At 40.4% G+C, this 14,530-nt stretch overlaps 2 protein-coding genes across 2 annotated transcripts; both read left to right on the top strand.

Moving 5' to 3' along the window:
- The first annotated feature begins 1,071 nt into the window (after window positions 1–1,071).
- Window positions 1,072–14,062, top strand: cops8 (COP9 signalosome subunit 8). The gene is made up of 7 exons (XM_056289070.1): window positions 1,072–1,230; window positions 1,736–1,806; window positions 3,860–3,908; window positions 4,579–4,711; window positions 10,668–10,775; window positions 10,973–11,035; window positions 12,186–14,062. Exons 1-7 carry the CDS (start codon window positions 1,159–1,161, stop codon window positions 12,263–12,265), a joined length of 576 nt encoding a protein of 191 aa, XP_056145045.1. The 5' UTR covers window positions 1,072–1,158; the 3' UTR covers window positions 12,266–14,062.
- trim63b (tripartite motif containing 63b) lies at window positions 7,085–9,031 on the top strand. Its single transcript, XM_056289068.1, has one exon. The coding sequence runs from the start codon at window positions 7,247–7,249 to the stop codon at window positions 8,285–8,287; it is 1,041 nt and encodes a 346-aa protein (XP_056145043.1). The 5' UTR covers window positions 7,085–7,246; the 3' UTR covers window positions 8,288–9,031.
- Window positions 14,063–14,530: the final 468 nt, after the last annotated feature.

The following is a 14,530-nucleotide window of genomic DNA, read 5'->3' as shown; positions in this document are numbered from 1 at the left end:
CATTTAGTAGCGTACCCCCTTGGTTGTTCCCAGAAGTAAAGATAGACATGAGTATTTTGGAAAAGAAAAGAGAATGGTGAATGAATGAAGTGGGAATTAAAACAAGGGTATACTTGAGTAATAGTTATCACAGTTATATTAGAATCTACACAGATGGCTCCAAGAGCAAACAGGAATGTGTGGGAATTGGTGTGTACATCCCAGAGTTTAAAATATCTATTTCCAAAAGAATATCTGACCAGTTATCAGTATATACAGCAGAAATAGTGGCAGTCATTATTGGGTTACAGTGGATTGAAGGGGCCAGGCCTGATAGGGTGGTGATATGTACAGACTCAATAGCAGTCTTGGAAAGTATACAATCAACAAAAACTGTCAGAGAAGACTTAATCACTGAAATTCGCCATAATTTACCAAGACTATACAGAGGTGGTATAGACATACAGTTCTGCTGGGTACCAGCACATGAGGGACTGAAAGGGAATGAGTGTACAGATAAATTAGTAAAAACGGCATTGCAAAAAGAAATATCAGTATAAGTTCCACTTGGAAAAGGAGAAGGAAACGCAGTGATTAAGAGGAAAGGAATTAAGATATGGCAGAAAAGGTGGGAGGAAGACCAGAAAGGAAGGAGGTATTACAAAATACAAAAATCTGTCATAACAACGAATTATAAAGAAAGGAACCGAAAGGAAGAGATCGTCGTAACAAGACTAAGACTGGATCACACAGGATTAAATGGCACTTTATTTATAATGGGGAGAAGGGACAGTGATAAGTGTGAGAACTGTATTATTACATTGTAACGTGTATGAAGTGGAAAGAGAAAGGTTACAGGATAAAGTCCGATATGCGGGACAGGAGTGGAATCTGATGGGGATACTGGGAACAGAAGGAGACGGAGAGGGGATTAAAATCACCAGGAAGGCACTCTTTATTTTTCTTAATTGACACAAGGTTGACGGATAGAATTTAATAGGGTAAAAGGACATGATGTTACACACTCTTGTACAGTAGGTGGAGGTAAACATCTTAACGTTGTTTGCAATCTGCCAGTAAACCGAGGGAAGAAGAAGAAGCGCAACTGAAACGCTTGCGAGTCTGCTCTGCTGCAGTTTCACAGAAGAAGTAACGTATCTGCCACAGCTAGGCGTCATCATGCCTGCTGCTGTGATGATGGAGGAAAACCATGATAAATTATTGGAGCAGTGCGAAGCTCAGGAGCTCGAGGTAAGCTTAAACTACTCTTGAATTGATATTTCATATAGGAAAAAATAAAATTATATATGGCAGTTGATTTACAGTGCAAATTGGACATGTCATGACTTGCCCAAGCTAAGTCAGGCTAGCAACGCAGCTAGTCAGCTATTAGCTAAACTGATAGTACTGCCACCGGCTAAGTTAGTCTCCCGAGTTTTTAGAATTTCGAAGGTTAAAGTTAAATCAGCAAGGGCTGGTTGTGGGTGTCTGTAACGTAAGTAGTGACCATAGATTTCGATCACTTTCGTTACCAATAACATAAACTAGCTGAAGTCAGGCTAGCTGGATCAATTGCTTGCCCAGCATTATAACACCTTGTGATGTTGCTGTTATAAGTGACCCACTCAGTTTTGCATTTACTAAGCTAGTTGCTTTTTAAAATCTTTTCATTGTTTCTTTACACTATGAGCTTTTTCATGTATATAAGGGGAAGTTAGAATGGTAACCTAACTATACTTGTCGTTATTCTAAACAGGCTCCAGGGGGCATCGCAACACCTCAAGTGTATGCCCAGTTGTTGGCCCTCTATTTACTACACAATGATATGTAAGTCAATTTATTGTGTGCTTTTGGAGAATTAGCTGTGTCTTCTGACCGTTTTTTGACTAGGGATGGACTGAAGCCAGTGCTCCCTTTCAGGGGCCTGGGTACCCATTTTTGGAATAGAGATTTGTCATTTAGGTAACCAATACCTCCAAATTTCTTTCACCTTTCCTCAGATCCCAAAATGTAGTAAGGCAATAAAGACCCAGTAGTGTTGTACTTCCAATTACTTATCAAAGCTGAATGGAATGCCTGTTTCCTTTTTCAGCAATAGTAACAGTACACTATGTCTGTTGCTGCTGTTGTTGTTGTTGACAAAGACTACTTGACAAAACTTGGTTCTGACTTGCTACTGCAGTGTAGGGGTCATGTGCATGGGATCCCTATTCAAGAGTTTGGTAACCACTCCAGAAAATAGAGGTCAGTTTGGCACTGTTAAAAAGAAAAAAACTGAAATTAGACTACAAATTAGTCCTGGGCGATATGGAAGATATCCCAGTCATCATAGGGTATTTTATACATGAATGAGAGGGAGGACAGTAGAATGTTGAGGATGCTAGGACTCTAGGAGTAGAGGTGGTGAAGTTGGATGAGTTTACATGCTTGGAGTCAACTGTTCAAGTGCAGCAGAGAGGTGAAGAGAGTGCATGCAGGGTGGAGTGGGTGGAGAAAAGCGTCAGGAGTGATTTGTGACAGAAGGGTAACGGCAAGAGAAAGGGAAGGTTTACAAGATGGTAGTGAGTCGAGCTATGTTGTATGGTTTGGAGATGGTGGCACTGACAAAAAGACAGGAGGCGGCGCTGGAGGTGGCAGAACTGAAGATGCTAAGATTTCACTGGGAGTGATGAGGAAGGTCAGGATTAGGAATGAGTATATGTATTAGAGGGACAGCTCAGGTTGGACGGTTTGGAGACAAAGCAAGAGAGGCAAGATTGAGATGGTTTGGACATGTGTGGAGGAGAGATACTGGGTATATTGGGAGAAGGATGCTGAAGATGGAGCTGCCAGGCAAGAGGAAAAGAGGAAGACCAAAGAGAAGGTTTATGGATGCGGTGAGGGAGGACATGCAGATGGCTGGAGTGACAGAGGAAGATGCAGAAGACAGGAAGAGATGGAAACGGGTGGTCTGCTGTGGTGACCCCTAATGGGAGCAGCCAAAAGTAGTAGTAGTAGATCATAGGGTAGTTTATATGATATCAGTATACATCACAACATCTGCTTACATATGCAAAAGTACCATAATTAAAAGAAGTCAATTGAAGTTCATTACATGTAATCTTTAGTAATGTAAAGTATAATTTGAAAACTAGTTTTCAAATACTCCCTCACATATAAGACCTAATTTTATGAGAAATTTCAGGTTATCATTTCCCATGATCATTAATTTAGGCAAAATTGTGTATATGTTGATACAACAATATCCAAATGTAATCCTGATAAAATACCATTGAAAGACAATAAACAATCATATTGAATTATTAACCAGCCCTACTATAATATAAGATTGGTAAGAGACTGTTTTCTAATTTGTCTTGTCCTTTTGCAAAAGGGGGGAAAAACTGCAGTGTCTGTTTCACTCTTAACTTTTAATTGGTCTCTTTTTTTTTAAGATTCATCCAGACTTTCTTTTAGTGTAAAAAGGCATAATATATCCACAGCTAAGGAACCTGTTCATTTTGCAAATCCATTAAAGAAGTTTTCTGTTAGATATCAGGATCAGTTTTTTTTTGTTTTTTTTTTTTGTTTTTTAGTGGTCCAAAATGTTTGCTAAAGGTACATACTACAACGGATAACTTTGTAAAAAAAATCTTCCTCACACTGTTAACCAAAGCTGCAAGTCATTCATACCAGCTGAAAGGAAAATTGAATTTATTTTTTATTGGTTTGCAGAAAAGTAATGCTTGAATTGTTGCACTTGACATGAATAGAAATTGTTTCTCGTAAATTTTGGAAGATACATTATTTAGTCACATTAAATTTTGACTTGGTTAACCCTATTATATTTTTGTATTCCCTGCCTTCCACCCAACTTGTGGTTGTTGTACTGTTCCAACAGGAATAATGCAAGGTATCTCTGGAAACGGATTCCCCAAGCAATAAAATCGGTAAGGGAAATATTGATAGTGTTGATTACACAAAATATTGACATTTTTTTAAGTTGTGTATAATCATTAAAAGGTTTTTGCTGACTCAGTGTTATTTCCAAGTAAGCAATAAACACACACCCTGGATATGTACTCACAGGCATAGCCATCTTGGAATTAGCCAGTGAGGACACACTTTTGAATGACTGTTGGGATCATTTTCAGACATTGACAACCCAAGCATTGAGGGGGTTCCCACAGGCTTAGCAGTGAGTAGAATAATCACAAGGGTCCCTCTGATCTCTGTTGCAATGAAATGTTGCACTGCTAGTGTTTTTTCATATCATACTATAGATAGGAACAGGGAGCAGAATAAGCATTCACTGGGCTGTGATAAAGAGAAACAGTTAATTATCTAAGGTAAGTTTGCTTTTTTTTCTGTCACAAGTTTGATGACAGAAACAAATGAGATAATACTATCTTAGTAGATAGATATAAGCTTTATCTTTCAATGAAAGTTCATGGACATTTTTACTTTACAGGAGTAGTTTGAGTGTGTAACCAGTATGATATATATACTAAATTATTAGGTGTAATTGTTGGCATATGCACATCACAATAATTTAAGACCACTGACTTGGCATTTTTTGTACTTTAAAGCCTCATGAAAAAGATTTTCACTTGTGTGCAGGCAAATCCAGAGTTAGCAGCAGTTTGGGCTGTTGGCCAACACATATGGCAAAGAGACTTTCCAGGGATCTACACTGCGATTGCAGCCTACCAATGGTCTGAGAACATCCTTCCAGTTATGGAGGCTCTTCGAGGTACAATCATGAGTCATTTTTGATTTGAACCCCATAATTTAAATAGCCTCCCACTAATATTCTACTATGACTCAGAATTACTTGGGCAGAGAGCTAATTTCATGTGTACAGCAACAGTAAGATTTTGTGATTAAATGGTTATTATTATTTTGTCAGCCACCCAAATATCACTGTAAGTGATTGTTCAGGGTTAATTTCCTTCTTTGAAAAACACCTATAATAGCCATACCATGTTGCTGTGAATTAATTAAACTGTCATTGTTTAACCCCAGTTTATTCAGCAGAGGGCAGCACTCTGATATGCCAAACATACAGTAATAGCTGCGATATAACCCTACTGAGGGAAACTACTTATATATATTGTGTGTGTATGTGTATATATTTGGACTTTGTAGAGTCACGGAGATTCTTTTAAACAGCCAGTGAATAGCAGAATGCTCTCAATTACATGCTGTGCCCAAACACTGCCTTCTTAAGTCTATAGAGTCATATAGACAAATGTAATTTTTCTGCTGTTCATGCATTATCATCAGTACATGGGTTTTTATATTACACAACATTGAGACCTCGAGAATACTTTAATCCTTAAATATATGTTAATTCATGTTAATCTGTGGCCACCAGAGAGGATCTTTACTTGGTAATGCCTGAGGAAAGTGAAGCGGATTATAGGAAATTACTTAATAGGCTTTACATTGTAATACTTTTAATGTACTTCTGCTAACCCTAGCACAAAGTTTTTAAAATTCCTTAGGAATAGTTATGTCATCAGAGCAAATGAAATAACGTCTGTTTACATTTTGTGTTGATATCTTTCATATATATTGACTCCAGTGATGAAACTAAGAAAAAATATCAATGTAAATGACCATCACTAATTGTGAAAATTAACTTTTAAGTTCAATTCAATTCAATTTATTGTCATTAAAAACAATGTGCAGGCACATGTTAAAATTAAATAAGGTTTTCGGCTTTGCCAAACGGTTCAAAACAGACAGACTAACACAGCAAACACAGTATAAGATAGACACAAATGAAGACCAAAAGCTAAAAAACAAGTTAAAAAAGAGCAAGAATAAGTTAAAAAAGAGCAAATTGCTTATGTGTTGAAACTATATAATGCCTGCTACATGTCAAGTCAATTTTATTTGTATAGCCCAATATCACAAATTACAAATTTGCCTCAGCTGGCTTTACAGCAACACAACATCCTGTCCTTAGACCCTCACATCGGATAAAGAACGACTCCCTAAAAAAAAAAAACTTTAACAGGTTAACAGGGAGAAAAAATAGGAAGAAACCTCAGGGAGAGCAACAGAGGCGGGATCTCTCCCCCAAGACAGACAGATGTGCAATGGATGTTGTGTGTACAGAATAAAACACAATTTACAGAGTGCAACATTGACAGAGGATAACTGAATTATAATGGATTTATAAGCTATATGAACAATGTAATGAGGAGGATGCCAAGCAGCGTCCAGATAATGCTGGAACAGCCTAGGACCTGAGCCAGGCGATCACCATCACCATGTAGACCTGGCAGGAGGACAGACTACACATGCACACAGGGGACACTCGCATCACATCATTCACATATGCAGGAAAAGAGGCAAGAAAAAACATTAGTCACACATTGGAGGGAGAGAGAGAGAAAGATACCACATTGAAACAGGATAACAAAATAACGGATTTATTAGATATCTTAAGAATGTGATGAGGACGCCAAGCAGCATCCAGGTGGTGACCACCAATCACCATGGAGACCTGGCAGGAGAACGGACTATACATGCATGTATATGTGTACATTTAACTTCACAGCATTGATTTAGAATTCACAAATAACAAGAACATGAAAAGGGTGTCTTTTTGAGTAGCTTTATCTCCTTAACTCATATCATGCTTTGTTCGCAGTAGTAAATTACATGGCTAAATAGGTAAAGTACATTCGAAATGCAGGACCTATCTGACCATTCTAACCAAAACATAAATTACAACATCTCCAGGAAAACAAAATGATAAACAACAGAGTCACGGGGAGTTTGATGTGAACATGTTGTTTACTCATAAAACGAGTCCTCACACTCAGGTGGGGCTCCCATCGGCCAGTCACATGGGCCCTGTTTATTTCCCCACTGTACACCGCATCTGTCCAATTTCTGTCACTGCAAGAGGGGACAAGGCTCACAGTGTGACATGTGATGCATGCAGCAGCCGGTGGGTGGGGGCCATTTTCTCTGAAAAGATCCCTGGCCACCGAGCAGGGAGGAATGTGTGCCCTGGTTGTTGGAAGGGGTCGGGTGTCACTGGCTATGAAGGGTCCGTATAAAAGACGAGGCTGCTAGTTCTAGCCAGAACAGATATCAGCACTTCATGAGTCACAGCTAACTGTAAGATAAAATAACTTCATATCTGTTCTTAGTTTTACTGGCTTCCTGAAGCCAAAAGAGAAAGAACCTTTGAGTTTTCACGGTGTGGCGATCAAGAAGTATTGAAGACAATTTTCTGGCCCAGCTGTAAAAAAGACGCTTTACCATCATGGATGTCCAGAGGACAGGATCAGTGGTTCGTCCCCCAAGCCCCATGGAGAGCCTTGAGAAGCAGCTGAGCTGCCCCATCTGCCTTGACATGTTCACCAAACCAGTGGTCATCCTACCTTGTCAGCACAACTTGTGTCGTGGATGTGCCAGTGACCTCTACGACTCACGCAACCCTTACCGCTTTTCTGGTGGTGTCTTTCGCTGTCCCACCTGCCGCTTTGAGGTTGTGCTTGACCGCCATGGTGTGCATGGGCTCCAGCGCAACCTGTTAGTGGAAAATATCATCGACATCTATAAGCAGCAGCAAGAAGGTAGTGGCAGTGGGGGGACCACAGAAACTGCTCTGAAACCCAAGGAATCCAAGGAGCCCATGTGCTCGGAACATGAGGAGGAGAAAATCAACATCTATTGTATGACCTGCCAGACGCCCACCTGCTCTATGTGCAAGGTTTTTGGCCAGCACAAGGACTGTGAGGTGTCACCTCTACCTAGTGTGTACCAAGCCCAGAAGGGTGAACTGAGCAATGCTATTGATACCCTCGTTGCCAGCAATGGCCGTCTGCAAGCCCTGCTCAACCAGATGGAAGATACATGCCGTGCAGTACAAGAGAACGCTCAGCGTGCAAAGCAAAGGCTAGCCGAACGCTTTGACCTCCTCTATGCTGTGCTGGAAGAACGTAAGACACTCCTCCTAGAGCAAATTGGGAAAGAGCAGGACGAAAAGGTGGCGGTTCTGAGGGCTCTGGCTCAACGTTATGGTGAACGACTGCAGACGAGTACTGAACTGACAGACACAGCTGTGAGGGCATTGGAGCAGAGTGGTACTGCTTCATTCCTGCTGACCTCCAAAGGTCTTATAACACAGACCAAAGATGCTGCCAAAGGCTCATTGGGAGAAGAAAGGCCCGAACCAGGTTTTGAGAAGATGGACCACTTCACTTTGTCAACAGAGCATGTTGAAGCAGTCCTTGCAAAAATGGACTTTGGACTTGGTGGTGATGATGATGAGTTTCAGGATGCAGAAGAAGAGGAAGAGTAAAGAGACTTGAAATAGATATGGACTGAAAGAAATATATCATGTACTCCGGCAGGTTCTTTAACCTCAGTGTTTATGGCAGGGACTTGAGTTGCAATTTAAGATTCAGAAGAAAACCAAGTGAAGTATAAAGAGGCTCAGACTAGAAGGATTTACCCTCATTTTGAGTGCAATATTTAATTTCACTTTTGTACTCATTTTGTTAAATTTTTTTTATACTTTTGTACTTTTTACCAGTTTAATGCTGGTTTTAATAAAATATAGAACTAGATAAATGTAAATAGGATGCCTGCCAAAGGGGTTTACACTCAGCTTTTTCTTCACATGTGTTTTCTGAGAATAGTTATGTTTTGTTAATCTCATATCTAAGAAGTCTATGATTGTAATATGTTAAATGCTTGAAATAATTGTGTGTTCTTGGACTGGTGGTCAGCAAAGCTGTTTTAGAAAACTATCTTGACATCTCTCTTCAATAGAGACTTAAATAAAGGTGGCTAAAAATGACCTCGATATGTGTCCTTGTCATTGAAAGGACTATGTTGTGAAAAATTAGAATAAATTAATTTCAAATTAAAGCAGCCTTTAGAAGAAAAAAACATTCACTTAAACCTGAAATTAACTGTCAGTCACATTTTTTTTAAATGTTATGTTGATCTTGTGTGTGACCCGTAGACCCATTCTTCAGAAGTTGCCTTGTGTGTTGTCGCTCTTACTTGACAAGAGACAATATTTAAAAATAAAAGCCCTTGTCAAGTCTCCTTTGCTTTTGCCTTTGGTGGTGAGGAGTGGTGGCTATTTTTAAAGGCGAGAGGGTGAGAGATGATAGCAGCCCTGGAATAGACTGTCAGCGCAGGGCAGGTGGGGTCCAGTTTCTCCTCTGCACCCCCCCCCCACACACACACACACACACACAAACACCCCATCCCCACATCATGAACCCTCTTGCTCAGCATCTAACTCAACTCGTGAGTGTTGTTGGGGATGTGGCGGGGGTCATTCAGAGAAATGCAAGCCCAGGCGCCACATGAGTCATCTTTGGATAGCGCCCTAACGGTCAAGAGGCTGTGGTAAAAATATGTGCCTGCCCAGGGACCAAGTAACCAAACCCCCACCTCCCCCTCCTGTAGGTGACCTGCTTGGCTGAGTTATAACAATGGCTCAGGGACAAAATCCCTTCCCATGTGTTGGCTGAGAGGTTTTGTTTTTTTTTCTTATCTGCTATGACTTACTCTCTCAATCCTGTCTGTTGCAATTATCTTACGTGTTTTCAGTCTGGTTGTCAAAAGGCAGAGTTTTAATGCAATTTGTAAACACCAAATTAAGTTCATAGGCTTGAATGCATAGGTAACACATTAACCATATTTTCATCTTCATTCATTTAGCAGCAATGAATGGAAGGAAGTTTAAATGTACTAACAATCGTGTGTAATGCTATTTTTTCAGCTTTCAACACTGCATTAAATGAGAAATATCAGTTTTTATGAAACTAATATCAGTGATGAGGTACACAAAGAAGGGTTTTAGGCAGTACGCGCTAGATCTTAGGAGCTTGGATGAAGATGATCATAGTTGAAGTACCCACTAGCTTCCCTGCTACAGAGAAATCACAAGAAACACCCAAAACATTTTTTGCCAAGTTTGTATATTTTCAACATAATGATTTCCTCTAGTTTTAGGATTTAGGTCAAAGTAGTTGAAAAACAAGGATAATAGGAAGCCCTTTTAGACTGCAGAACAGAGGGAAAACTCCCAACAAATCTCCTGCTTTCCCTCACAGCTGTCTTCTCTCATCCCACTTGTTATTGTTACTGCTCCTAGCTCTGTTGCAGCGATTGGGGCCTGGTTGTTGGTACACAGAAACTGTTGCTAGGCTGTAAAGCTGGAGAGGCCGCAGCCCTCAGACATTTGCATGATAGCTGTCGGAGCATCAACAAACAGATCCCACGAAATGTTTCTGCCTTGCTGTCAGCCGCAAGGCTCTATCGGCTGTACCATTATCTCTCGCGGCAGGGATGTGTTATGTCATGCTGCGACTGAGCAAATGGGACAGGTCTGATAGAGTGGAAGCTCAGTCAAGTACCAGCTGACATAGAGTTCAGTGGTCTTTGCCATAAAAAAGAAAAAAAAATGGACAACTAGATTATTTTTCACTTAAGTGTAGTTTGTTTACTGTGGAGGAATTAATTATCAGAATTAATAGGAGTAATGTCTTATTTGTCTGTCTCAGGCATGTTTTATAACCCAAAAGGAAGCTAGAATACAATTTCAAAATCTATACATATCATTGTTATTATATTATTTCTATTATTACACATAACATGTGCACTGTGTGGTGTGGTCAGTGTATCTGCCATATGTGTGAAGTATTAATTTCCTTCCTCAGAGAGCACACGGCAAAGGGCATACAGTCTGGTGGCCCAGGCATATACTTCCATCACAGCAGATGACTTTGCAGCCTTTGTAGGCTACTCTGTGGAGGAGGCTGTAAAGGGTAAGGGTGTTGATACATATATATGTACACAAGGACACTTTTTATTCATTCATTCATTCATTCTTTGTTGAGTTGAGTCCATCTAAAATTTCTTGCTCATCAAATATTTCTCCTTGTTTTATTCATTATGTAACATCGTCATTAATTTATTTATTTTCCCTTTATCTTTTGCCCTCTGTGATCCTGTGTTTGTCTAGGTGTGATGAGCCAGGGGTGGCAGGCAGACCCCTCGACTAGGATGGTAATGCCTCAGAAACCCGGTAGGTGGTACCATTGCTCTGTTTGTGCTTTCGCTTGCTCCTCTGTCGCTACAGCCAGACTTTTTCTTTCCCTGAGAAAGCCTGTTCCCACCTTCTTCCTGAGGTGAAAATGTGTGTCACTCTTTCTGCTACATTTCATTAGGAAACTTCATAACAATGTCCAAGCTGTGAATCAGGGGCCATTTTAAACCATTTGAATGATGAACACTTAGTTTTTCCATTTTTTGGAGAACATTCCAACGAAGAACTCCCCTCCTTTCTGTCAAAATTTAACTCTCCGTCTCATTTCTTTTCTTTAATTTTATGTCACATATATTCTCCTTATTCATCCTCCCTGTTCTCTCTCGTGCTCTCTTTCTCTCATTCCGTTTTGACAGCCATTGACTCACTTTTCATGGTCAACTGTGCCATTTCTTTCCTTAATTTTTCCCCCCATTTTTATTTTTCTAATTTTCACCCTGCCCTGTCCCTTCAACCTAACACCAACAACACCACCCAGTGTCGCATCAACAAGCCCGGTATTTTGTAAGAGTATTTCATTTATGCAAATATCAGAGTGGTATGATGCAGTCAGGTCTCTGCGAGACATCGTCCTCACTAATCAGCAGGCCTTAATGCTGTAGCATCTGCCGCACATGTGCAAGGCGGACATGATCACTTATGCTTAACCAGCTCACATTTTCCCCCCAGCACCACCGCTTTTCAATTGCACTTGTTGATTGTTCTCATACAGAGCTATCAGGATTAATGGCAGATTGGTTAAGTGTTCTAATCTGTTTAGAAATGGTGTGTAGTCTACAGAACATTGCCTTCTTTATGTTAACCAAACTTCAGTCTTTTACGGTAATTGAGTCTGCCCAAGCATTGGCGTGAGCAGACTCTTCACGTAGTTATTTTACAGGCAGGATGAAGATGTGAGCTCATGTACAGACGTCCACAGTGGGATTAACTGAGACCTTTTTATTGTGCTGAGTTTCCTCCGAATCGGAGCAGGCGTGCTGCAGCCTCTGACTTTAGATGGGAGAGCTACTACATGATAGATGGCTCTCTTGGCGCAGTGTGGAAGTCCACCTTCCCCCACTCCTACATACAGTCAACCTCTCCTCTTCCATCCTTTATTCCTCTCTTCTACTGTCTCTCTTTTCACTAGATCCTCCCCCCGTCTCATTGGTTCCAAATGAGCAGCAGTTGGCCCGACTCACTGACTACGTGGCTTTCCTTGAGAACTGATAACCACCATCAGCGGCACTGACACCACCTTTTTCTTACTGCTTTGGATTGAGGGAGGATGCTACGGACATGTGTTGACAAGCTTAGAAAGACTCTTCCTACTTCCTTCAGTGTCATTTTCAGATGCATATACACACAGACACAAACACACAAAAAAACCCATCTAGTTTTACATTGAAGCTGAGTGCATTGTTTTCTTGAAGACTTGCTTATTTATGTTTATTATCTAATATACCTTCCGTAATTATACTATGTCCTCTTAAAATTGTTTGTCACCTTCCAGAATACAAGATTGTATTTTAATCCTCTTGAGATTTTTTTTTTAATTTTACAGCCTACTGTATGAATTTGGGCCTGATTTCACAGAAGACATAGGGCTCATGGGAGATTGTTTTCTCCTTCCTGTCTGGATGGTTTTGTTGCAGCTGCACAATCGATTGTATTGTGTAGCTCTATATATCTCCATAAGCATACTATGCTCTTCATACTTGGAATAGCAATTCCACAAAATGTATATATGCCCTGTCCTAGCCACTGAGAGCCACCTGAAATCAGATTTCTTCATCTAATAGAAGTCTTCACACGCATCAGGATATGGAGGTCATTAATGGGTATGTCAGTCTCAGATCCAGCACCACAGAATGCTGATGCTTTGGAGCTTCTCAGAAATGTGATGCTGACTTCAGTAAACTCTCCCTTCTGTAGACCTTGGCTTTTGATGTCTATGATTTGACAAGTAAATAAATAGTATGCGTTTCTAATTTGGAATTTTTTTTTCTTCTCCACAAGGGTTTCATTTGTCGCTCATGGGTTCGGCCAAGGCTGGCTGTGTTCACTTCAGGATGTTAAATGTTTCCTATGTATTACTCCTGCTAAGTTTACCATTGTGACACGTGAATATAGGGTGACCTAGATTTGCCTTTTTGCACCTAGACTCCTCAAACGAAACTCATTTCGATGCAAGATGTTAAAGGAGATGAACATTTTGGATGTGTGAGCAAGCTTGAGGAGTAATGTCATTGCAAGATTAGCCAAGGCAGTAGCTTGTCTGTTTTGGTAGGTAGGCGTGTTGCTATTGTAGGTGGTCAGGTGAACCAAAGTGTAAGCTATTTGAATTCAGTCTGTGGCCGCAGTGGGGCTTTCTCACCAGTGTGTTGTGCGCTGCTCACCATGGTGCAATTTGTCATGTCAGCACGACACGCAAAATAAGCAGACTTTTCAAAAACCATGAAGAGTTGTGCTTGTCCTGGGCCAAAGGAAATCCCTAGCACTAGCTTTGCTCATCAGAAAGGCATTAAGGAAACGGTGTGGTCACATTAAATCTTCAGGTTTAGAGAGCAGTTGGATGAGTTCTGATCCGTTCGGCAGCTACGTGTGAACATTATAGATTTTCCAACAAAGGTATCCGTTCTCGCATATGTTTAAGTTTGCAAAATGTTACAATGTTGCAATTTCATTTAGCAGACGCTTTTATCCGAAGCGACGTACATCTGAGAGTTGATACAAACCAAAACCAGGATCTAGTCAGGAAGCGGCAATGCAAATAAGTGCCGAAAAACTAGGTTCAAATCCGATAGGACATAGGTGTCAACAGGCAATGCATAGGGTGCATAGAAGCATTTTTTTATATATACCATCAGGTGTGAAGGTGTTCGTGGAAGAGCTGGGTCTTTAGCTTCTTTTTACTGATGGAGAGGGACTCAGCGGATTTAATCAGTATGTGGAAAGTTATAAATAGCCTCTTTATGTTCAATAAAATGTATCTTATGATCGCATTGTGGAGTCAAATAAAAGAAGCATCCATTTTTCATAGTTTGCTGATCTGCATTTTTTTTCAGTGTACGGGATGCTAACTTGACTAGAAAAGTACTTTGATCTAATCCCTTTCCCTCCAGGTATCTTGGTAAAACTTTATAGCCGTATATTTCAGGATGTCCAGAGACTACAAAATCAAGTGTTCCTCCATTTTCCCTTTTTTATTTACTTGTCCTCTTTGATTCTGTTGGGGTGCGTTATTACCGCACAGCGCTCAGTGCAAGGTCAGAACAGCAGCACTAGTAGAAACATCAAGAGAGACACTTCTATTCATTCATTCAGTATATACTCCTCATACCCCGTGGGTGTCGCCAAAGGGGGGGATCGTTCAGCATACCCTATATATTGAAAGACTTGAGGAGTCTAAAGTTTATCTAATGAACTCAAGCAGCAGTTAACCTCGACAACAAAATAGCTCATCACTGCCATGTTTTGTTTTTTTAAACCTGA

The sequence above is a fragment of the Lampris incognitus genome, chromosome 11 (genome assembly GCF_029633865.1).
Source record: "Lampris incognitus isolate fLamInc1 chromosome 11, fLamInc1.hap2, whole genome shotgun sequence".
Classification (NCBI taxonomy): domain Eukaryota; kingdom Metazoa; phylum Chordata; class Actinopteri; order Lampriformes; family Lampridae; genus Lampris; species Lampris incognitus.
Note: the sequence above shows the minus strand (reverse complement) of the source record. Positions and strands in the feature narration are given on the sequence as shown.